The sequence below is a fragment of the Amphiura filiformis genome, chromosome 15, assembly GCF_039555335.1.
Source record: "Amphiura filiformis chromosome 15, Afil_fr2py, whole genome shotgun sequence".
Taxonomy (NCBI): Eukaryota; Metazoa; Echinodermata; class Ophiuroidea; order Amphilepidida; family Amphiuridae; genus Amphiura; species Amphiura filiformis.
The window spans coordinates 1,356,266-1,382,149 of NC_092642.1; the positions used below are offsets into that span (position 1 = coordinate 1,356,266).

The 25,884-nt window shown below is 35.5% G+C and overlaps 1 protein-coding gene across 1 annotated transcript; it reads left to right on the forward strand.

The window, feature by feature from the left end:
* Window positions 1–499: 499 nt before the first annotated feature.
* Window positions 500–24,312, forward strand: LOC140171133 (group XIIA secretory phospholipase A2-like). Its single transcript, XM_072194314.1, has 4 exons — window positions 500–755; window positions 15,871–15,938; window positions 21,675–21,846; window positions 23,674–24,312. Exons 1-4 carry the CDS (start codon window positions 557–559, stop codon window positions 23,802–23,804), a joined length of 570 nt encoding a protein of 189 aa, XP_072050415.1. The 5' UTR covers window positions 500–556; the 3' UTR covers window positions 23,805–24,312.
* Window positions 24,313–25,884: the final 1,572 nt, after the last annotated feature.

Sequence of the window (25,884 nt, forward strand, 5' to 3'; positions counted from 1 at the left end):
TTATTTATTGTTACATTATCCAGAGATGGAACCGAACCGAGACTGGGGGCCAGTCTAATTATAGGCTGATATACGGTACCATTTCATGGTTTAGCAAACATTAAAAAAAATCGCATTTTGGAGCTTTGTTGGTTTTCAAGTCACCTATAGTAGGCCCTATAGGCCTACAGAAAACAGACTACGTGAAACTGCTCTAAAAACCTGCTAAAAGCCCGGCTAAAAGCTTTAAAATTACTTCCCCAATGTTACGTGCCCGAGCCAGTGGGTCCAAGCCATAAATCATGATGTTTAGGAGTGGATGTTTAGTTACGGGAAAACCCCATATGAATGTGTAATAAGATGGTCCAATCGGTTAACCTTTGCGGCTTTCCTATGCATAGAGCGACAACTTCAATTTGTAAAGGAGACTGTTAGGGTCATGTTTTCATTGAAAGTACACGTAAGCGTAAGGAATCCCGGAAATAAAACAACAATAAACACATGTACTAAAATTCAATACACCTGTATGGTATAGCACGCGTGTGATTTAGTGTGCATTTTTATTCTGCACATCAAAATGGAGATTTATTCACAACTGGTTCAATTTTCGACAATCTTATTAATTTTATTTGAATATTCCAATGCCGTGGACAATGTGGATGATTTCGGCGATGCAGATTTGCTATTGAACACACTGGCCTCAGCATTTGTAAATACTGATGGTGTAGGCGACAATGCTGGTAATCCAGGGGAATGTAAATTTACATGTCCAAATGGTAAGCTCACACTGTAGGCCTAGGCCTACTACATAATTTGTACAAAGAGGCTGTGCAATAATTTATGAGCCCCGAACGGCTCGCCAAAAATCGCTTGCCCCCCCCTCGGCCCGCCCCCTCTCGGCCTGCCAAATATTCTTTGCCCCAACATGCCAAATTTTTGGGATCCCAAATTCCAAACCTTAAATGGTCTAGATGTATGTTGCGAGCGCAGCGAGCAGTAAAATTCGCATATTTAAGGGATCTGGAATGAGGGTTTTGAGCGTTTCGACAGTTTTTTTGTGGGACATGAGAGCACATCAGACATATCGAATTGCATTCTGAATACGTAGAATGTCTTTCTGATATCAAATAATTTTCATTTTTTGAAATTCACGATATAATACAAGTTTTATGACAAATTATTAAAATTTGATATTTTTCACATTTTTGATATATAACAGTCCTCGAAGTAAATTTGATAAATCTAATGATATATTCTTAAAGTGTATGTAGCTGGGAGGAAAAGCCGACGATCAATTGAAAATTTTGACCTTTCATATTGAAGATATGGATTTTTTTCCAAAAAGACCTATTTTTTGTTGGTGTTTTGGGGAAAAAAATCCATATCTTCAATACGAAAGGTCAAAATTTTCAATTGATCGTCGGCTTTTCATCCCACCTACATACACTTTAAGTACATATTATCAGATTTATAAAGTTTACTTCGAGTACTGTTATAAATATCAAAAATATCAATTTTTCATCATTTGCCATAAAATGTGTATTACATTGCGAATTTCAAAAAATCAAAATTATTTGATATCAGAAGGACATTCTTCGTATTCATAATGCAATTCGATATGTCTGATGTGCTCTAATGTCCCACCCATAATAAATACTGTCCAAAGGTTCATACCCCACCCCTTAAGGGGTATAATCCACGCGTCTAGTACGCACTCGTTTCTAACTGAAATTTCTGTGAAATCTTGTCCGCGCAGTTCTTGCCGCCACGCGCGCGTCAAACTAAAAACTGCGTGGAGTGTGCGCCAGGCGCTGGTAAGACTAAAGAAGTTCAGCTACGCGAGAGTACCATGTTTTTATCGCCATTTACCGGTACCAGTGATTTTTTGTAAAAGAAAGAAAGATAAACAAAGAAAGAAAGAAAGAAAAAGTTCAGGAGTGAAAGAAAGAAAGAAAGAAAGAAAGAAAGAAAGAAAACTAATATATAAAAGGAAGAAAGAAAGAAAAGAGAAAGAATAAAAGGAAGATAAAAAAAGAAAGACAAAGTGAAATAACAGAAAATTTAAGAATAAAGGAAACTGAAAAATTAATGTAATCAATCAAATAAATAACAACGACAGAAAGAAGTGAGAAAGAATAAAAAGAAGAAAGGAAACGAAAACAAAACAAAGACAGAAGAAGGAAAGGTAAGAAAAAAGGAAGACATAATTAAATAATGAGGGAAAATAAAGATAAAATAATAACCAAGATAACAAAATATATAGACCTACATGTAGGCGTAATTAGACTAGGGTGAGTCCATTTCAGAAATCCAAAAAATATATTTATATTTCATGGAAAAGAAAATTATGATGTATATAATTAAATGGTATTAGCGTTACACATCTCTCATTTGGTTACCTATAAAGTGTAACTTCATAATGTAATGTAACACAATTTAACTCAATTTTGGTAACGGTTGGGCAAGAGGAAATCAATAATACGTAAAAAAAATAATAATATAGGCTATAGGTATGTATAATTATTATAATACTAGGTCTATATTTTTTTTCTTATGCATACTGTCCATTTAAACAGGTACAGTAGGCCTACGAAAAAATATATAAAAGGGGTGATGTCAAACGGCCTTTTATTTGTCTTATTAACTAGTATTATATGACTTATTTATTATAAAGTAGTTTCTTATTTTACTGACTATAATATAATGAAATTATTTCAATAGTATTTTAAGGTAAAATTCTGTAATTTGAAATATATATCACATGAAGTCAATTTTATTTTTTTAATAAAATGTCTATTTTCACATCTGACTTACTTCGCGTGCAACTGACTTTATAACTTATTCATGTAGGCCTAATGATAAAACGAGAATGATAAGTAGATCGAACCAAGTTGTCCCAGCAAACATATAAAACGTTTTAAACATTTGGGTTTTGATTTAAGTAAATGTCGGGTTATATAAAGGTTATGAAAACGTTTTAATACGTTTTGTAAAGTGTTTTTGTAAAAACTTTGTTTTGCAAATAGTTTTTGCAAAATATTTTGTCAACACTAAAATAACATTATGTTAGAATGTTTGTGCAGTATAACGTTTTTGAGTGTTTTGAAAACGTTTTATACCCTTTATAACCCTTTAAATAACCCGACATTTAAATGTCGAAAATGTTTGTGTTTGCTGGGTACATGCCCAAAATGAGATGATATTTGAGTAATATTAATATCATTCTAAACATGATAAATAACGGGATCCGCTAATATTTAAGTTAATAATTAAAGGCCTATTCAGTGATAGCCTGCAAAAAATTAACATTGTTTATAAATTGCATAGGAGTGAAGGATACGTCATTTAAGTTGTCATAGCAGGTAGGCCTACAAGTATTTTTGCTATGCAAAACAACGAGAAAAAAAGGCAGCATTGACAAAGTTCAAATTCAATTCAATTTGAAATTACAGATTTATGTAAAATATCTCATTTTGTTTCTTGGCGCATGGCATAACCACTTTTGGTTTTCGATTTATAAAGAACTTTTGAATCAATAAAACCGAAGAAAATCACCCCACTGTCATGTTGCAGGTGTTTGCGATATCACCTGCATACGCGGACAATATAGCGCGTATGAGCTGCGACAAGTTTTTTGCGAGTGACGCGCTATTATATCGGACTGGTATTTTGAACCAAAAAATATGCCATTTCTGCTCAAATTGCGAAAAAAGTAACTCCGTGACCCCTATTTTTTATTAGCTTTAATGAAATATCCCATCAGTGCGCATATTATATCAAAAAATAAGCAAAATTGTTCGGGTAGATTTTTTGTTATAATCGAAAACATGTCCAAAATTTCCATTTTCCCATAGACGTCTGTACTAATTTTTCCCAAAAACAGCATTTTTAAAATGGTTATTTCTCGAAAACCAACTCCGTGACCCCTCTTTTTTATTTTAGATATTCGAAGTATATCGATGAAATTTAATTGGTACGAAGTTTAAGAAAAATCGTTCGGCGGGATCTTGTATGGATTATACCCCTTAAGCGTTTCCGTACCGTTTTCATAAGCCTTTTTAGAGCGTTTTATTAAAAAGGTGCCCCGTGAATGCGTGCCAAAAATCGCTTGCCCCCCCTCTCGGCTTGCCAAAAATTTCTTGCCCCCCCCATTTTACCCTCCCTCAGGGCTCATAATATATGGAAAACTTTGGTGCATCTGCTCACGCCACTTTCAAAAGGCCTTTTTAACACAGGAAATTCTAGTACAATTTTGAATTTTCTACCTATCTTCAACCACTACAGGAAAATGAAAAATGTTTTTAAATATCTTCGCGCGGTATTAAAAACTTTGATATATCTACTTTCAAATAATATGAATTATAAATCCATTGAGTTTTGGGAAAAGGTGGCACTTTTTACTTATAAAATTGTACATTTTTCAATTTACAATGGGAAATGAGACATTTTTCTTTCTTTTTCAAGTTTTTAGAGCAAACTATTTGATAAATAATTTCAGAACATTTCACTGGAACATGCTATCATTTTTCTTCGCGTTGCAATAAACACTTGAGAGAATTATCTTTCTGATGATATAAAATTCATGTTTATTAGTGAATAGCAAATGGTGGCACTTTTTGATCCAAAATAATAATAAATATCACCAAAACTCATATTTTCAATGTGCATGGGGATTCCTAACAATGGAAATCAATCAGCCATAACGAGTGCACAATGGGGAGCACAATGGGTTTTCCCATGCTTCCCTAATCAAGGTCGTGCAGTAAAATTGTTGCTCTTCATGCTACCACTTTTCTGCTCATATTGTGGCCAAACTTTTTCAAATGTAGTACATTTAGGCTATAACATTATTTAGTAAAATTAAATCTAATACTAGAACTAAAATGTGCAAATTTTAGTATTAGTATTGTTTTTTTTTTACTTTTTAACTATACTGGATGAATAATCTACAATCCCCGAAAAATGTCCTTGAAACGCTTTAGGCATCTTGAATGAAATCAAAAGTGTATTTTTAATGTGGATAAAAATGTTCAATATTTGGAATTAGAAGAAAGCTGGGCCATCAATTAACACTTTTTCCTTCCCCACCCCCCATCATTCAATGTTGCGACACTTTGGAGACACGCTGAACACATTTGCACGTTTCAACATTGCACGGGGAGTGGGGGACTTATTTTCCCTAAAGACGCTTTAATGTTTCAAGACATATTTCGGGGATTGTATGAGGCAATCGCTAAAATTAACATCTGATTTTAAACTTTTGGCTGTAACTTTAAAATTACTTGATAGAATTACTCCAAATTTTCAATGAATATTAGTTAATGTATAAGCTATGATGTGGATATAAAATAAAACAACATATTGTATCAATTTTGACTATATCGCCCTGCACTACAAGCAGGTTGCACCCATCACCTGTGTATGTCTACAATCATAGATTGAATACAATAGCGCTCTTTTCAAACATTACTAATCTTACAGATGTGAGTGATCAGCATGATATAGTTCAGTGGATATGTATCGCGTGAACGCTGCAGTGCAGGGCAATATAGTCAAAAAACGACCTTTTTCACCGTTTTCAGATCAACGCCCTCCCCAAAGCAAAAAACCCCAAAAACAAACAAAAAAAACGAACCAATTAAAAATCGCATTAGTACGCTCATGAAGTAGGCCTACTCATGCAGAATATCTTTAAAATTGATCATTTTATTTGCGTGAAATGGTAAAGTGCGATTGTAAATCGTCCCATTGAATCACATAGTGATTTGACGGTTTACCATAGTCTAATACTGAATATTAATACAAGGAGTTTCTTTAATTTAGAAATGGTAAACCGTTGACAAAATTCATAATTTAGGCCGATTTGGTGTCAACTTTTATTTGGAAAGTGTTTTGTTGGAAAGCTTGTTCAAAACTACATCTAATTTTACTATTTTACGTTTTGTTAGCTCTAACATTAGTTACATTTTACTGATTTTAGCAAATGTAAATCGTCTATCGAGATTTACCATTTTCATAATCACGAGAATGCAATGCGCACCCATATATCACGGAATCCCGTAATTATTTCAACATGACAGCGTGGTGTAATGGACAGTACTTCAGACGGTGAAACGAAAGGCTAGTGGTTCGAGCCCCAACAGTTTCACTTTTTTTTTCCCTTTTTTTGTGTGACTTATTCAAACCAGTAAACTTTTCTTCTCTATTCATGACAATTGACATTGTGAAACACGAAAATAAGTTTTAAAACCCTTATTTATCTATGGCATGATAATTGATTGTTTTTTTTAATTGTAATAAAGACACACGTAGATCCGGACATCTTTAAATGTCATGAATATGGGCAATATAGCAATTGTCAGATGTTCGTGATCACAGTCTTTATTTAACACGCCACGCCGGTAGATGTCGTTGTTAAGCAGTGTTTGAGTTGTTGGTGGTGGTGGGGGGGGGGTAATAGACAGTCGATAACCGACCATCAATGATCAATTAATTGTCAATATTCAATTAAATTCTAAAACCTAACACGGAAATGATGATCACAGACTGTCATGTTCAATCGCAGTCGCTAAGGATGATTGGGGGGGTTATATTTGTGTGGTTGAGGGTGGTGGAGGAAAATCGATAATCGATTATCGTGTAACCCCCCTCCCCCCACCACACACCCCCACGTTCAAGTTTCATACGTTTTCATAAGTATTTACTTATAGAGTGCTTGCACATAAGGTCATTAGTTCAAATCATCTCCTCTATAGGCACGCTCTAGAAGATATGCAAATGGATGCAGTACAAAAGAATTATTTGACCACTATCTAAATAAAAGATTAGTTGTTTTATTTTGTGCCCACATCATAGCCTATCTATTAATAAATAGTCATGGAAATTTTTTCACGCGGTACCTATGCATTGAACTATATCATGCTGATCACTCACATCTGTAAGATTAGTATGTATGAAAAGAGCGCTATTGTATTCAATCTATGATTGTAGACATACGCAGGTGATGGGTGCAACCTGCTTGTAGTGCAGGGCGATATAGTCAAAATTGATACAATTAGTTGTTTTATTTTATATCCACATCATAGCTTATGCACTAACTAATATTCATTGAAAATTTGGAGTGATTCTTTCAAGTAGTTTTAAAGTTATAGCCAAAAGATTAAAATCAGATGTTAATTTTAGCGATTGCCTCAGACAATCCCCGAAAAATGTCCTTGAAACGCTTTAGGCATCTTGAATGAAATCAAAAGTGTATTTTTAATGTGGATAAAAATGTTCAATATTTGGAATTAGAAGAAAGCTGGGCCATCAATTAACACTTTTCCCTTCCCCACCCCCCATCATTCAATGTTGCGACACTTTGGAGACACGCTGAACACATTTGCACGTTTCAACATTGCACGGGGAGTGGGGGACTTATTTTCCCTAAAGACGCTTTAATGTTTCAAGACATATTTCGGGGATTGTATGAGGCAATCGCTAAAATTAACATCTGATTTTAAACTTTTGGCTGTAACTTTAAAATTACTTGATAGAATTACTCCAAATTTTCAATGAATATTAGTTAATGTATAAGCTATGATGTGGATATAAAATAAAACAACATATTGTATCAATTTTGACTATATCGCCCTGCACTACAAGCAGGTTGCACCCATCACCTGTGTATGTCTACAATCATAGATTGAATACAATAGCGCTCTTTTCAAACATTACTAATCTTACAGATGTGAGTGATCAGCATGATATAGTTCAGTGGATATGTATCGCGTGAACGCTGCAGTGCAGGGCAAAATAGTCAAAAAACGACCTTTTTCACCGTTTTCAGATCAACGCCCTCCCCAAAGCAAAAAAACCCCAAAAAACAAACAAAAAACGAACCAATTAAAAAATCGCATTAGTACGCTCATGAAGTAGGCCTACTCATGCAGAATATCTTTAAAATTGATCATTTTATTTGCGTGAAATGGTAAAGTGCGATTGTAAATCGTCCCATTGAATCACATAGTGATTTGACGGTTTACCATAGTCTAATACTGAATATTAATACAAGGAGTTTCTTTAATTTAGAAATGGTAAACCGTTGACAAAATTCATAATTTAGGCCGATTTGGTGTCAACTTTTATTTGGAAAGTGTTTTGTTGGAAAGCTTGTTCAAAACTACATCTAATTTTACTATTTTACGTTTTGTTAGCTCTAACATTAGTTACATTTTACTGATTTTAGCAAATGTAAATCGTCTATCGAGATTTACCATTTTCATAATCACGAGAATGCAATGCGCACCCATATATCACGGAATCCCGTAATTATTTCAACATGACAGCGTGGTGTAATGGACAGTACTTCAGACGGTGAAACGAAAGGCTAGTGGTTCGAGCCCCAACAGTTTCACTTTTTTTTTCCTTTTTTTTTGTGACTTATTCAAACCAGTAAACTTTTCTTCTCTATTCATGACAATTGACATTGTGAAACACGAAAATAAGTTTTAAAACCCTTATTTATCTATGGCATGATAATTGATTGTTTTTTTTAATTGTAATAAAGACACACGTAGATCCGGACATCTTTAAATGTCATGAATATGGGCAATATAGCAATTGTCAGATGTTCGTGATCACAGTCTTTATTTAACACGCCACGCCGGTAGATGTCGTTGTTAAGCAGTGTTTGAGTTGTTGGTGGTGGTGGGGGGGGGTAATAGACAGTCGATAACCGACCATCAATGATCAATTAATTGTCAATATTCAATTAAATTCTAAAACCTAACACGGAAATGATGATCACAGACTGTCATGTTCAATCGCAGCCGCTAAGGATGATTAGGGGGGGGGGCCATATTTGTGTGGTTGAGGGTGGTGGAGGAAAATCGATAATCGATTATCGTGTAACCCCCCCCCCCCCACACACCCCACGTTCAAGTTTCATACGTTTTCATAAGTATTTACTTATAGAGTGCTTGCACATAAGGTCATTAGTTCAAATCATCTCCTCTATAGGCACGCTCTAGAAGATATGCAAATGGATGCAGTACAAAAGAATTATTTGACCACTATCTAAATAAAAGATTAGTTGTTTTATTTTGTGCCCACATCATAGCCTATCTATTAATAAATAGTCATGGAAATTTTTTCACGCGGTACCTATGCATTGAACTATATCATGCTGATCACTCACATCTGTAAGATTAGTATGTATGAAAAGAGCGCTATTGTATTCAATCTATGATTGTAGACATACGCAGGTGATGGGTGCAACCTGCTTGTAGTGCAGGGCGATATAGTCAAAATTGATACAATTAGTTGTTTTATTTTATATCCACATCATAGCTTATGCACTAACTAATATTCATTGAAAATTTGGAGTGATTCTTTCAAGTAGTTTTAAAGTTATAGCAAAAAGATTAAAATCAGATGTTAATTTTAGCGATTGCCTCAGACAATCCCCGAAAAATGTCCTTGAAACGCTTTAGGCATCTTGAATGAAATCAAAAGTGTATTTTTAATGTGGATAAAATGTTCAATATTTGGAATTAGAAGAAAGCTGGGCCATCAATTAACACTTTTCCTTCCCCACCCCCATCATTCAATGTTGCGACACTTTGGAGACACGCTGAACACATTTGCACGTTTCAACATTGCACGGGGAGTGGGGGACTTATTTTCCCTAAAGACGCTTTAATGTTTCAAGACATATTTCGGGGATTGTATGAGGCAATCGCTAAAATTAACATCTGATTTTAAACTTTTGGCTGTAACTTTAAAATTACTTGATAGAATTACTCCAAATTTTCAATGAATATTAGTTAATGTATAAGCTATGATGTGGATATAAAATAAAACAACATATTGTATCAATTTTGACTATATCGCCCTGCACTACAAGCAGGTTGCACCCATCACCTGTGTATGTCTACAATCATAGATTGAATACAATAGCGCTCTTTTCAAACATTACTAATCTTACAGATGTGAGTGATCAGCATGATATAGTTCAGTGGATATGTATCGCGTGAACGCTGCAGTGCAGGGCAATATAGTCAAAAAACGACCTTTTTCACCGTTTTCAGATCAACGCCCTCCCCCAAAGCAAAAAAACCCCAAAAAACAAACAAAAAACGAACCAATTAAAAAATCGCATTAGTACGCTCATGAAGTAGGCCTACTCATGCAGAATATCTTTAAAATTGATCATTTTATTTGCGTGAAATGGTAAAGTGCGATTGTAAATCGTCCCATTGAATCACATAGTGATTTGACGGTTTACCATAGTCTAATACTGAATATTAATACAAGGAGTTTCTTTAATTTAGAAATGGTAAACCGTTGACAAAATTCATAATTTAGGCCGATTTGGTGTCAACTTTTATTTGGAAAGTGTTTTGTTGGAAAGCTTGTTCAAAACTACATCTAATTTTACTATTTTACGTTTTGTTAGCTCTAACATTAGTTACATTTTACTGATTTTAGCAAATGTAAATCGTCTATCGAGATTTACCATTTTCATAATCACGAGAATGCAATGCGCACCCATATATCACGGAATCCCGTAATTATTTCAACATGACAGCGTGGTGTAATGGACAGTACTTCAGACGGTGAAACGAAAGGCTAGTGGTTCGAGCCCCAACAGTTTCACTTTTTTTTTTTTTTTTTTTTTTTTTGTGACTTATTTAAACCAGTATACTATTCTTTTTTATTTATGACAATTGAAACATTTTGAAACACGAAAATAAGTTTTAAAACCCTTATTTATCTATGGCATGATAATTGATTGTTTTTTTTTATTGTAATAAAGACACACGTAGATCCGGACATCTTTAAATGTCATGAATATGGGCAATATAGCAATTGTCAGATGTTCGTGATCACAGTCTTTATTTAACACGCCACGCCGGTAGATGTCGTTGTTAAGCAGTGTTTGAGTTGTTGGTGGTGGTGGGAGGGGGGGGGGGGGTAATAGACAGTCGATAACCGACCATCAATGATCAATTAATTGTCAATATTCAATTAAATTCTAAAACCTAACACGGAAATGATGATCACAGACTGTCATGTTCAATCGCAGTCGCTAAGGATGATTGGGGGGGTTATATTTGTGTGGTTGAGGGTGGTGGAGGAAAATCGATAATCGATTATCGTGTAACCCCCCTCCCCCACACACCCCACGTTCAAGTTTCATACGTTTTCATAAGTATTTACTTATAGAGTGCTTGCACATAAGGTCATTAGTTCAAATCATCTCCTCTATAGGCACGCTCTAGAAGATATGCAAATGGATGCAGTACAAAAGAATTATTTGACCACTATCTAAATAAAAGATTAGTTGTTTTATTTTGTGCCCACATCATAGCCTATCTATTAATAAATAGTCATGGAAATTTTTTCACGCGGTACCTATGCATTGAACTATATCATGCTGATCACTCACATCTGTAAGATTAGTATGTATGAAAAGAGCGCTATTGTATTCAATCTATGATTGTAGACATACGCAGGTGATGGGTGCAACCTGCTTGTAGTGCAGGGCGATATAGTCAAAATTGATACAATTAGTTGTTTTATTTTATATCCACATCATAGCTTATGCACTAACTAATATTCATTGAAAATTTGGAGTGATTCTTTCAAGTAGTTTTAAAGTTATAGCAAAAAGATTAAAATCAGATGTTAATTTTAGCGATTGCCTCAGACAATCCCCGAAAAATGTCCTTGAAACGCTTTAGGCATCTTGAATGAAATCAAAAGTGTATTTTTAATGTGGATAAAATGTTCAATATTTGGAATTAGAAGAAAGCTGGGCCATCAATTAACACTTTTCCCTTCCCCACCCCCCCCATCATTCAATGTTGCGACACTTTGGAGACACGCTGAACACATTTGCACGTTTCAACATTGCACGGGGGAGTGGGGGGACTTATTTTCCCCTAAAGACGCTTTAATGTTTCAAGACATATTTCGGGGATTGTAGGCCTATACCAAGATACAGAGGACTGATGATCTACCCAACCCCCCACTGGCTTAACTTGAATTTGGCTCAAAATTAGGGTCGAAACATTGTTAAATCTCATTGATATTGGTTTTGTTTGATGGATAATTTCAATATCTTTCATTAGACATCAAAAATGTGAAAATCAAGGCTGTTGTTAATAAATGGCATGCATAAAACGAATTAGGCATATACGGGAAAACGGGTCAAATTTGAGGTCATTGACCTCTGATGTCACGCTCCACCGCTCACGACATCATACTGCAAGCCTTCACTTTTCAGGTGTTCCATGGGATGTTCTATCCAACTATCATAACAAGACACCTGGTCATTTTTGTCAAAGAAATTCTTGCTATCTCTTGGACTAACATAGGCCTATCATGCATAACTCGCAAACGCAAAATCGGAATCGACTGAAATTTTGGGAATACACTTTTTTTCGTGGATATCTACTGAAAGTTTCATAAAAAGAGGATAATATGGTATGTCGCATGGAAGATATACTTTTTCTGAATCCTTGAACATGTTGAACTAACATGACTATTCAGAGCAATATTTTTGTATTTTATTTAAAATTTGACCTATGTGCTGACCTTTGATCATGATGATATTGTGGCCCACACCACTCCACGCCATACATAAATTCTCCCAGTCACATTTCCCCAATATGAAATTTAAAAAAAGTTAAATTTTAATATTACTTCTATTAAAGTTTGGCAGAGGCGGGGTTCGAACTCACGGCGGACCACGCCGCTTTGGATATGCTCTATGAGCCTAGCGCCTTAGACCACTCGGCCACTTGTCTTGATGGAATCCATTTGAAACTTATTTGAAGATATAATCGCAACTTCAATATAGGCCTACCACGTGACAAGCAAAAGCAGAAAACGTACCATATTTTGGAATTTTATTTGCCTAAAAACATTAATGTGTATTAATAGCGCTCAATTGTTGTTAATCCGACAATAATAAATGATAAATGCGCGTCTATATGGACAATACATTATATCGATTTTGACATGTGCTCGCACGGTGTCAGTACATTAGCATGGTCAGTAAAATACTATAGAGGAACCTACCATTTTTCTTGTATACACGTTCGATGTTTTTATCAATTGCATAAAAATCCATTTTAGACCCCAAATGTTTCTTCGGGAAATAAAAGATTAGAATATCATAAAAACGAAACAGTAATCTTTTGCCGGGTCTAATGTTATTTCTACATAGAATTTTTAACGTTTTTTCTATCCTTATTCTTGCTCATTTAAAAAAATATTTTGGCGTATATAAAATTGAAATAAAATTCTCTGCCTCATAAACGACCTCAAATATGCCACAATTGGGTATCACGAATAGTTATATATGATGTGCAGTTAATATTCATATTTTCTTTTATACAGAGGATGCTTCAGTTTTGACAGGAAAAATATTTTCTTGAAAACCCTCTCACTCGGTTATTTCAAAACAGTAACCACGCTTCCCTAGAATGTGCAATAATTTAGCATTAAAATTTTTCTTATTCTAACAGCAAGCGTTTCTAGAATAAATTATGGCGAAATGTGGTGTAATTGTGGCCGGAGTGCCGTGAATTATTTTTGGTAACATCTTTAAGGGATCTGGAATGAGCGTTTTGAGCGTTTCGACAGTATTTTTTGTGGGACATGAGAGCACACCAGACATATCGAATTGCATTCTGAATACTACGAAGGTCTTTCTGATATCAAATAATTTTCATTTTTTGAAATTCACGATATAATACAAATTTTATGACAAATTATTAAAACTAGGCGGTTACCCGTATTTGGCGGTTCTCGGCTGTCGCGATTACCTGGCTGATGGTGACTGTACTCACCAAGTTTTATGCCCATAGGACATTTTTACTAATTTGACCTCAGATGACCCCTTGTGACCTCAAAATGACCTTCCAAAATTTGGCTCTAAATGTTGACTGTACCCACCACGTTTCATGCCCATATGACAGTTTTAGTAATTTGACCTTGGATGACTCCAAAATGACCTTCCAAAATTTGACTCTAAAAGGTGACTGTACCCACCAAGTTTCATGCGCATACGACATTTTTTACTAATTTGACCTCAGATGACCCCTGGGTGACCCTGGATGACCCCAAAATGACCTTCCAAAAATGTGACTATAAAAGTTGACTGTACCCACCAAGTTTCATGCCCATACGATAGTTTTTACTAATTTGACCTCAGGTGACCCCTGGATGACCTTGAGTGATCTTGGCCCACTAACTGAAACAAACCTGTTCTGTCTGAGGTCCAGATGCACCCATCCACCAAGTTTGAGGAACGTGTGACCCCTTGTCTCCGAGAAAATAGGCGGAAAACAGTTTTTACTAATTTGACCTCAGATGACCCCTGGGTGACCTTGACCCACTAATCAATACAGACTTGTTCTGTCCTAGGTCAAGATGCACCTACCCACCAAGTTTCATGCCCATATGACAGTTTTTACTAATTTGACCCCTAGATGACCTCTGGTGACCTTGACCCACTAACCAATACAAACTTGTTCTGTCCCGGGTCAAGACGCACCCACTCGTCAAGTTTGAGGAACGTGCGACCCCCAGTCTTCGAGAAAAACAGTTTTTACTAATTTGACCCCTGGATGACCTTGGGTGACCTTGACCCACTAACCAATATAAACTCGTTCTTCCTCATACCAAGCTGCACCCACCCACCAAGTTTGAGGAACGCGCGACCCCTAGTCTCCGAGAAAAGAGGCGGACAGACAAACAGATGATTTGACCCCTGGATGACCTTGGGTGACCTTGACCCACTAACCAATATAAACTCGTTCTTCCTCATACCAAGCTGCACCCACCCACCAAGTTTAAGGAACGCGCGACCCCCAGTCGCCGAGAAAAGAGGCGGACAGACAAACAGACACACAAACACACAAATCTGGTGAATTATAGTAAGATTGATATTTGTTCACATTTTTGATATATAACAGTCCTCGAAGTAAATTTGATAAATGATCTAATGACATATTCTTAAAGTGTATGTAGCTGGGAGGAAAAGCCGACGATCAATTGAAAATTTTGACCTTTCATATTGAAGATATGGATTTTTTTCCCAAAAAGACCTATTTGTTTTTGTGTGTTTTGGGGAAAAAATCCATATCTTCAATACGAAAGGTCAAAATTTTCAATTGATCGTCGGCTTTTCATCCTACCTACATACACTTTAAGTATAAATCATCAGATTTATAAAATTTACTTCGAGTACAGTTAAATATCAAAAATATCAATTTTTAATCATTTGCCATAAAATGTGTATTAGGCCTACATTGTGAATTTCAAAAATTCAAAATTATTTGATACCAGAAGGACATTCTTCGTATTCAGAATGCAATTCGATATGTTCGATGTGCTCTAATGTCCCACAATAAATACGGTCCAAACGTTCAGATCCCACCCCTTAATGTCTTATCATTAGACCATGAAAGGAAGCAAAAGAGTGGTAGAATCCAGGGGATGCACATAAAGATGAGCTCAACAGAACTTTTTGGTGGAGCCTTTTCAAGCATTGGAGCAATAATCCAAGTAGGCCTAGATTATAATGACTTGAATGTCTTTTTCGTTACTATTGTTTATTGTTCAACACCCCACACAACATGGTTACGGTATAAGAACATTATCACAAAACATTAAACAACTAGAGTTCGACTAGAAAATTACATAAAATAATTCGTTGATGACCAGCACCCGCGAGGCCAACATTCTCTATGTGACCCCGGGATGTGACCAACAGCATAATACAGTATGGACAAGGACAGATGGCGCTATAGCAAACATCGGACTGTATAACATGGTAAAACGACATCGAGATCAAAACTGTTATACTAATTTTGTATTATTATGTGTCAATTCCAGGTGCAAAACCCAAGAAAAACCCTAATTATGTAGCAATATCCAATGGTTGCGGTGCTTACGGATTGAAGGTAAATACAAGCAAATAAAATGTCATTTTTTTGTTATAGTTACAGTAATATCTTTCCCTCATCATTTATACAAGCTTAGGCCTATACATAACTCCCCTTCATTTCTTTCTTTCCAGTGCAGTGGCGTGCGCAGCCCGGGTGCGCAGGTGAATCGAAATTGTTCGTTCGTTCGTTTTTCGTTCGCTCGCGAATCAAAATTCAGTATATTTTCATGTTTTGCACCTTTGTTAGTATATCATGTGCTAACGTAGCCTGCTACAAAAACCGTGTATTTAGGCCCGGGTAATATTAGGACATTTTACAAAAAATGTAATAGGCCTCTATGTATATAGAAATGAGCTATATTTGAATGGGGCTTCAACTTTGTCAATACTGCTGTGTCCCCCATTTTCTTCGAAAATCCTCATTTTAAAAATACCAAATAACTTATCCTTCACTTTTAAGCAATTCATACACAATTTAATTTTTTTTATACTGTGTTTCCTTTAAAAATTGAGATAAAAATAAAGTGGGGGCGTGTGTTGTGGGGGGTCATAGTGGGGTCAAATTATTCTCGTCCCCACATTTTATTTCACTTTCATATCTCCTACATCTTGCATTTGTACTCTCTCACTCACTGACAGGATAACGACCGTAGTATAGTCCCCACATTGCAGTCCCTCCTATAATGCATTTGGTCGAATCCAACCAAAAGTGTACACGGCATGTTCAGGGCCATAACTTAAAAGTGTTAATCAATTGGCATTCGTTTTTGTATTGTGTTTATTCGCCTTGATCATACGCTTCGCGCCATATATAATAATACCCCCTTCTGTGAAAAACGTAGACACAGAGACCCCAAAACATGCTATTTTTACCCATTTTTTCAAAATATTTCTTAAAGTATTTTTAAAAACATCTAAATCAGTTATGAAAAGAAGTCATTGGATTGAATCTAAATTGATTTCCTGAAAGGTGTGTATTCAAAGATTGCCTGTTCAATTTTTCACATATTTGTACATAATTATGAATTTTTTGTGATAATTTTTTGAGTGGTATTTTTTTACATTACCTACAAATACAATTTTTCATAGCAGTAGATATATCTTTACAAAATGGAAATCACTAATAAATGCGCAATTTATACAAGCTTCGATATGTCCAATACTGAAATGCATTGCATTCGGACATCTTTATTATTTTGTTTAGCTGCCAGAAATTCTAAATGGCACAAAGGTAGGTTTGGTAAAAAATATGCATTACCTCCGAATACATGTTAAAAGCTGTGTCATTTCCACAAACTGAGAGAATAGTAAACAATAGTTAAGCAATAGGTGCAGGGTAATACACTCTTTATTTCTACCAAGATTCAATAGCCTGCGTTAAAATATTTCTGAGATGTCAACAATAAAAGCAAGTATTCGTAGGTAAATTTCGGTAACCGAATGTTACCTACGAATACAATTTGACATCATGACAGTATTGTGAAACACCGCCATTCATGCCAATGCCCATAATGGTACATAACGAAGGCCTGTATGTTTGCTATCAAATCATATGTCAATGAAAGTTGCGAATTCACATACATGCCCACCATACAAAACTGAATACGGCTTAATTGTTGAAAAATATGTACTGAAATAGACGACGGTCTGCTCATTTGAAAGAAAAATCAGATTCGAAGAAGATTAGAAGGGATAAATACTTGGATTTGTCAACTGTCATGTGTGCTTCATTTTAAATGTTTACCGACCTTCTGGTTTCTGAGTAATTTGTGTCCAAATTGATTTATTCGAAGGTAACTTTTGACGTTTTCGCTAAGGTTACCTACGAATACCATGGAAAACACGACTGTTCTCATTGTCTCATGATCTAGACAACACAGTGATGGACCCTGGTATAAAGCTAATTGTAGTTGCCCTCAAACGAAAGGCCACAAGACGTAACTGACTCCAAGATGGACTTCACAAGTCTGCAATAGCGGTTTTAAGCAATTTGTGTGCAATTAAGCAAATTAAAGTCACTTTAGTGCCTTTGTTTCTTACTTCAATCCTCTTTCAACCGCTGTGAACCGACATTATTAATACATGATAGGGTCTAAAGTATCAATAAACGCACATAAAGAAAATAATACATTCAAAGTGCTTTATAAAATGAAGTTTTGATTGCGATATCAACCAAAAGTCTAATTCTTACCTACAAATACCGAAATGTTACTTACGAATACAACATAATACATGACATGTGTAATGAAGTGTCCCTACCAATGGAAATTAATTGTCAAAAACTTTAAGCGGTACCCCAGGACACTATTATAACCCATATACGGATTCATTCAACAATTATTTATTATGTAAAATGGCTGATTAACTACTTGTATATCAAAATGAAGTGGTCAAAATCTTGCTAAAAGCATCAAAATTTTTTTGATCTGAGGTAATAGCATTTATTCATTTGGACGTACCATCTGAAAGACATCTAAGAAAAATTCATAACCTCATTAATAAACGCGATGCGTGCGATCCAATCATATTTTATTATTTGCGAAAACGCGAACGCAAATCGAGGTCATTAATATCTCACAATTGACCGCAAAATGCGTAATTGTTCCAATGTCGCACACAATTGACTTCTGCGTGCGCGGTATTGTGCGTCCAACAAACTGCGCGCGCGCTGGCTGCCGTATTTGGATTGCGCGCTACCATATTTGCACAGATTGTGATACGCACTTTTGTTATTGGTCGTTCTGTTTTAGCCTGATCGATTTTTGGCAAGGGAAGATGTAAAAATCATCTATTTTTATAAACTTTTGAGCAAAATTTTGTGTTATTTTGTAAGGTGAAGAGATTAAAGTGACGGTTATGAATGAGGTTAATAACTTTGCATCGGTAATATGTCGGGCATTGTGAAAAATCTAAACATTTTGCTTTGGACCTCGGAATATCCTCGGGGCTAGGCCCCTCGGGATTTGCCTCGGTTCCAAAGGCAAAATATTTAGATTAGAGGTTAATAACTGCGCATCGGTTATTTGGAGGGCATTGTGAAAAATCTAAACATTTTGCCTTTGGAACCGAGGAATATCCCGAGGGCGTAGCCCCGAGGGATATTCCGAGGTCCAAAGCAAAATGTTTAGATTTTTCACAATGCCCGACATATTACCGATGCAAAGTTATTAACCTCATTCATAACCGTCACTTTAATCTCTTCACCTTACAAAATAACACAAAATTTTGCTCAAAAGTTTATAAAAATAGATGATTTTTACATCTTCCCTTGCCAAAAATCGATCAGGCTAAAACAGAACGACCAATAACAAAAGTGCGTATCACAATCTGTGCAAATATGGTAGCGCGCAATCCAAATACGGCAGCCAGCGCGCGCGCAGTTTGTTGGACGCACAATACCGCGCACGCAGAAGTCAATTGTGTGCGACATTGGAACAATTACGCATTTTGCGGTCAATTGTGAGATATTAATGACCTCGATTTGCGTTCGCGTTTTCGCAAATAATAAAATATGATTGGATCGCACGCATCGCGTTTATTAATGAGGTTATGAATTTTTCACAATGCCCTCCAAATAACCGATGCGCAGTTATTAACCTCTAATTCATAACCTCATTAATAAACGCGGTGCGTGCGATCCAATTACATTTAGTTATTTGTGAAAACGCGAACGCAAATCGAGGTCATTAATTGAGGTTAATAACTGCGCATCAGTTATTTGGAGGCATTGTGAAAAATCTAAACATTTTGCCTTTGGAACCGAGGAATATCCCGAGGGGCGTAGCCCCGAGGGATATTCCGAGGTCCAAAGCAAAATGTTTAGATTTTTCACAATGCTCGACATATTACCGATGCAAAGTTATTAACCTCATTCATAACCGTCACTTTAATCATTTCACCTTACAAAATAACACAAAATTTTGCTCAAAAGTTTATAAAAATAGATGATTTTTACATCTTCCCTTGCCAAAAATCGATCAGGCTAAAACAGAACGACCAATAACAAAGTGCGTATCACAATCTGTGCAAATATGGTAGCGCGCAATCCAAATACGGCAGCCAGCGCGCGCGCAGTTTGTTGGACGCACAATACCGCGCACGCAGAAGTCAATTGTGTGCGACATTGGAACAATTACGCATTTTGCAGTCAATTGTGAGATATTAATGACCTCGATTTGCGTTCGCGTTTTCGCAAATAATAAAATATGATTGGATCGCACGCATCGCGTTTATTAATGAGGTTATGAATATCTCACAATTGACCGCAAAATGCGTAATTGTTCCAATGGCGCACACAATTGACTTCTGCGTGCGCCGTATTGTGCGTCCAACGAACTGCGCGCGCGCTGGCTGCCGTATTTGGATTGCGCGCTACCATATTTGCACAGATTCTGATACGCACTTTTGTTATTGGTCGTTTTGTTTTAGCCTGATCGATTTTGGGAAAGGGAAGATGTAAAAATTGTTTATTTTTACAAACTTTTGAGGAAAATTTTGTGTTATTTTGTAAAGTTTAAAGATCAAAGTGACGGTTATGAATGAGGTTAATAACTTTGCCTCGGTTATATGTCGGGCATTGTGAAAATCTAAACATTTTGCTTTGGACCTCGAATATCCCTCGGGGCTGCGCCCTCGATATTCCTCGGTTCCAAAGGCAAAATGTTTAGATTTTTCACAATGCCCTCCAAATAACCAATGCGCAGTTATTAACCTCTAAACCATTTTATTAATTCATTACCATAATAGCAAAATTTAAACCTCTAAACTCAATATAGATATTGTTAAATCGCTCATGTTACCTACGAATACCCGGGTTTCTTCACCTTTTCATTGTATAAAGCGTTAGGTGTATGCGTATAATTCCTAATATTCTTGAAAACATATATCCTACTCGTTCTTATACAATGTGTAAATTGATTCATACTCATTTGATAAATAAAATACAGAAACTTACCTAAACTTCAAAAAAAAAAATAAACTAGCATAAATTGACTAAGATTATAATGATCGCGTTATAAAAATAAAAACAAATATTTTCTGGTTGAGCTAGCATTTACCTGACACCCTGTGGTCTACATTACACGAAAAAAGCGTTAATGGGAATATTCCATTTGTTTTAGGTTGATTAGTATTGCGATAGTGAAAGCATCCTAGTGGTATTCGTAGGTAACATTGGGTTTTGACATCACATTAACTATCACACGTCCTGGATTTATTTTTCAAGATTAGTAATGGCACTTTTGGTTCCTATAAGGCCAATATGTCATCAATCAATGGGCAAAAGGAAAAAATTGTGGAGACATTTTTATTACGGACTTTTATTTTTGGCCCGTGGACACTTTTGGTTGGATTCGACCATTTATGAAGCTCACCGTAAAAGTGGGGACATCGCAATGTCCCCACTTTTCATTTGAGTCCCCACTTTGACGGTGAAAATCCTACGAATGTCCCCACTTTAACGGTTCGGTAAGACCTCTCTCTCTTACTCACCTTTTTGCTCTCCTTCTTGCTTGCATACTTCTTAAAATATGCGTGGAATTGACATTTACGATCTTTATTAGATTCTGTTATATTTACTGAGGTGGTCCAGGAAGTGGAAAACCTTCATTGATGTCAACAACTTCATTTCAGTGGCAATGTTGTTATCATCAGCAGGAACCATTTCTTTCTTGTCTGCTTATTTCTATAGAAATTTTCTCTTGTTATTCTCCTATATCATGCTTAATACTCGTATATATTTCTTTTTCCCCAGATCGATCTATCTAAACTTCCCAATATTGAGAAATGTTGTTCCAGACATGACGTCTGTTACGGAACGTGTAACAAGAAGATGTCCACGTGTGATGATGACTTCAACCGATGTCTGAATAATATGTGTGAAGATCTCATGCAGGATATGGATTTGACGGAAGAGGAGGCGGAAGGTATTAAAGCTCTGGCATGGACAGTTGTTCGCATTCACATTTAGTCTTTCATTGATATTTTAGTCATGCAATTAGTAATGTTTTTGTTAATTAGTCATTGTAATTCTACCTGACCAATTGCATTAGTGAATCGGTGCAATCTAAATTAGTCAACGAGCATAATTAGTAATACAAAACTTTTGATTAGTCTTTGCAAAATCGCAAGTAGTAATTGACTGTTAAAACTTAGTCTACACATGTCTAATTAGTCATTCAGATTGAAAAGTTAGTCATTTAGTGACTGACTAATCTTTTATGGGTGTATTATTAATTTTTAGTGTTGCATGACTAACTAAATTTTAATTTTAATTGTGGACTTAGTAATGACGATGTTGAAATTTAAGCGGCTGTTTTTGGTGGTTGCTGATGATGACTAACTTTCCATCAAATTTTAATTTTGTTATAATTCTTTACCTAAAATGCTGAAATATTAGTAGTAACTGCGTGAATAACTGCCAGGAATGGTTGTTATGATTTTAAAAGCTGAAAAAAACGAGGTAAATTGAAAGAAAGCTATTTCGGCCGTTTAAGTGAAGTTCAATGAGGGGCGCCGGCCCGGGGGGGCACTTCAATATGAAATGGATATAGGTGTAGGGCTGGCACTTTCGCACTAAGGGGCATTCGGTGAGAGCAAAATGTAAAAAATATGGGGTCATTGGGTGAGAGCATGATTTTTGGCATTCGGTGAGAGCAAAATGTAAAAAATATGGGGTCATTGGGTGAGAAATGACAAAAACAGCGTCAAAAAAACTCGAAAATCAAATTTTTAGTTCAAAAAGGCTTCAAATTTCTTAGTTTTTTCAAAAATAGGTAACAAAATCAGTGATAAATGAAAGTTGCTGTTCAAATTGAAAAGTAAGGGTCTTTGGGTGACAGATCAAATGGAAAAATAAGGGGTCTTTGGGTGACAGAACATGTGTTCGTAAAAAAATATGGGGTCTTTGGGTGAGAGCGACGCAGAAAAAGGGGGTCTTAACAGCCCTACATACGCGTCACCTCCAAAGTGGGAGTGCCCCCCCCCCCGGGGGCGCCGGACGTATAATGTAAAAATTGATTAGTGAAAAAGGGATCTAATTCGACTCATTAAAATTAGTCATACAAAATATCATTTTGTTATTCAAGAAAAATAATGCTGATATTATGTATTTGTAATGCTAAAAGAATAATAATAGCGTTTCACATTAATTTGCATCATTTCAACATATTTTCATAACTTATAAAATCTGTTTTTCGATTAATAATTAATCAATATGTAGTCATTCAATTAGTAATCAATTAGTAATCCATGTAAATCGCAAAGTCATATATTTACCATTAGTCATGTAATTTCTTATTCGTTATAAATAACGAAAATATGTTGAAATGATGCAAATTTATGTGAAATGATATTACTATTCTTTTAGCATTGCAAGTACATAATTACAGCATTATTTTTCTTGAATAACAAAATTGTGTCTTGCATGACGTATATCGGATTAGACCTGGTTTGACTATTTATATTTTACAGTGTAACGCATAGCAAAAAATCCAGTTAAAAACAAACAAACAAACAAACAAACAAAAGAAACAAACAAACAAACAAACAAAAGAAAACAACAAAAAACAACCAACAAAACAAAAACAAAAAACAAAAACGATTTCATAATTATTATGAGCTAGAAAATGTTGAAAAATCAAAGAGAAGTTTAAAGGTGCACAGTTTGATAACATATTTCCCGTCTTTGATATAGGCTTAATGGCGATTTAAATTTTTTTTTCTTTATTTGTATTTTGTTTCCTTTTCTGCAGGATGCAAGATGGTAGCGCAACTGATGTATACAACGGTGCAAGGATTAGGCTGCAGTGCCTATCTTGAAGGGCAGAAGGAAGCCTGTAGTTGTACTAAGATGTCTAATAAAACCAGGAAAAATGAACTATAACGCCAAACCAGTATATATTTGAAATAACTTTTTGATATGGGATCATAAAAGGAAGGTTTTATATTTTTATAAACAGAAAAGAAAGTCCGAGCGGATTTCATATTATAGCTCTTTATTTTTTTAAGTAACATTATATTGCTTTGTTATCAAGAGTTTATCAAATTTCACAGCACCACTAACACGCACAAAACCGAAACATGTTTGTTTTCAAGTTTTATAACAGGCAGTACGTACGTGTCGCCTTTCCGTTTTCAGCTTTGCTATTTATTAATATCTTCCCAGCAAACAAACAACGTTTTAGAAAAAAGGTTTAAATGTTGGCTTATATAAAGAGTAAAAACCCGTTTTAATAACATTCATGAAACATTTTTGAAAACTTGATGCAAAACATTATAATTTATAAAAGAATGTTTTTTAACTATTGACAAATAATTTTGCAAAAATGTTTTAAAAACGTATTCATAATCTTTATATAAACCGACATTTAAATGTTTTGTTTTAAGCATATTTCTTTGTGTTTTCTGGGTTTGTACCGATATTCTGTCAAATCGTCGAGGTGTTAATGCAATTGTTGCCTATAGTAGACATTTGATAATTTATGCATTATCATATTCTGTCACAATGTCTCGATTCCCCCGTGGAGCAACTTGTCTAACAGCCTACAGGCCCATCATAACTTAAATAGTGAAAACGCACTCTCCAAAAGAGTGAGAAGCGAAAACCACTCCAAAGGGAGCAAACATCCTCCAAAAAGAGTGAACATCGCTCCAAAAAGAGTAAGCCACTCTTTCAAGGTATCAGGGACATTACTATTTTTTGAGTAATCTCCCTTATCACTCAGAACGATGGTCAAAAATTCTTTTGTTATGCATAGTCGCGCTAAAAGTCGATCGATACATGTTAAAATCAGCACAATTCAGAGATACACCTTTTTGCTATGAAATTAATTTTCTCGGTCAAATATAAAGCCATATTTGTTTTCTTCAGTAATGTCAGTTAAAAACATAGTGCTTGGATATACATTTTTTTAAAAATCCTGGTGTTAAAATTAGGCATGAAATTGTGTCGTTTAGTGTAGGGCCTAAGATTTTTGATTTTTATAGGCCTTAATATCTAAGTCCGCGAGCTTCTTTTGGAATTCATTTTTTAGCGTTTCAAACTAATATAATTCGCTAAAGAAAGATATTTAAAATTCCCACCTTTGTAAAGCACATCGTGTGGGTCTATCTATTGTAGTTTTGTCAGAATTTCCGTTTTGATTTCACCTTTTTTCACGTCATGCTCCTAAAAGATCAAACTCAGTACTTTATCCCGAAAACAAGCAGCAGAAATAGTCGATAATTCTATTGTTCTAAAGGTCCGTTCATACTACCACCGCATTTGCGATGCGTTGCTTTGCGATGCCGATATATCGATTACTTTTTACCGCAACTCAACGCAACTCGTCGCATTTCCAAGTTAAAATGTATTTAACTTTATTGCGATACCGCAATGCAGTAGTTTGTAGTACGATTAAGTGCGTCAACGCACCACATCGCAAATGCGGTGGTAGTATAAACGGACCTTTAAATACATTTTACCTTCTTTCTTTCTTTCTTTCTTTCTTTCTTTCTTTCTTTCTTTCTTTCTTTCTTTCTTTCTTTCTTTCTTTCTTTCTTTCTTTCTTTTCTTTCTTTCTTTCTTTCTTTCTTTCTTTCTTTCTTTCTTTCTTTTCTTTCTTTCTTTTCTTTCTTTCTTTCTTTCTTTCTTTCTTTCTTTCTTTCTTTCTTTCTTCCTTCCTTCCTTCCTTCCTTCCTTCCTTCCTTCCTTCCTTCCTTCCTTCCTTCCTTCCTTCTTTCTTTCTTTCTTATAGATATAAGTAAACGTAATTCTTAAAGTGTATGTTGCTGGAAGGAAAAGCCGATCATCATCTGAAAATATTGACCTTTTGTATTGAAGATACACATTTCTTCCCCCCCCCCCAAAAGATCTACATCAGGAGTTGTTCCTCGTATCCAGAATGCAATTTGGTGTGACTCTGACGTACTCCCAGGTCCCACAAAAATATTGTGCAAACGTCTCTATCTGAGCCCTTAAATTT

Coding starts and splice junctions, on each gene's coding strand:
- LOC140171133 (XM_072194314.1), top strand. CDS start 557: ATGGAGATTTATTCACAACTGGTTCAATTTTCGACAATCTTATTAATT. Junction 15,939..21,674: donor GCGGTGCTTACGGATTGAAG/GTAAATACAAGC, acceptor CTTTTTCCCCAG/ATCGATCTATCTAAACTTCC. Junction 21,847..23,673: donor GACGGAAGAGGAGGCGGAAG/GTATTAAAGCTC, acceptor CCTTTTCTGCAG/GATGCAAGATGGTAGCGCAA.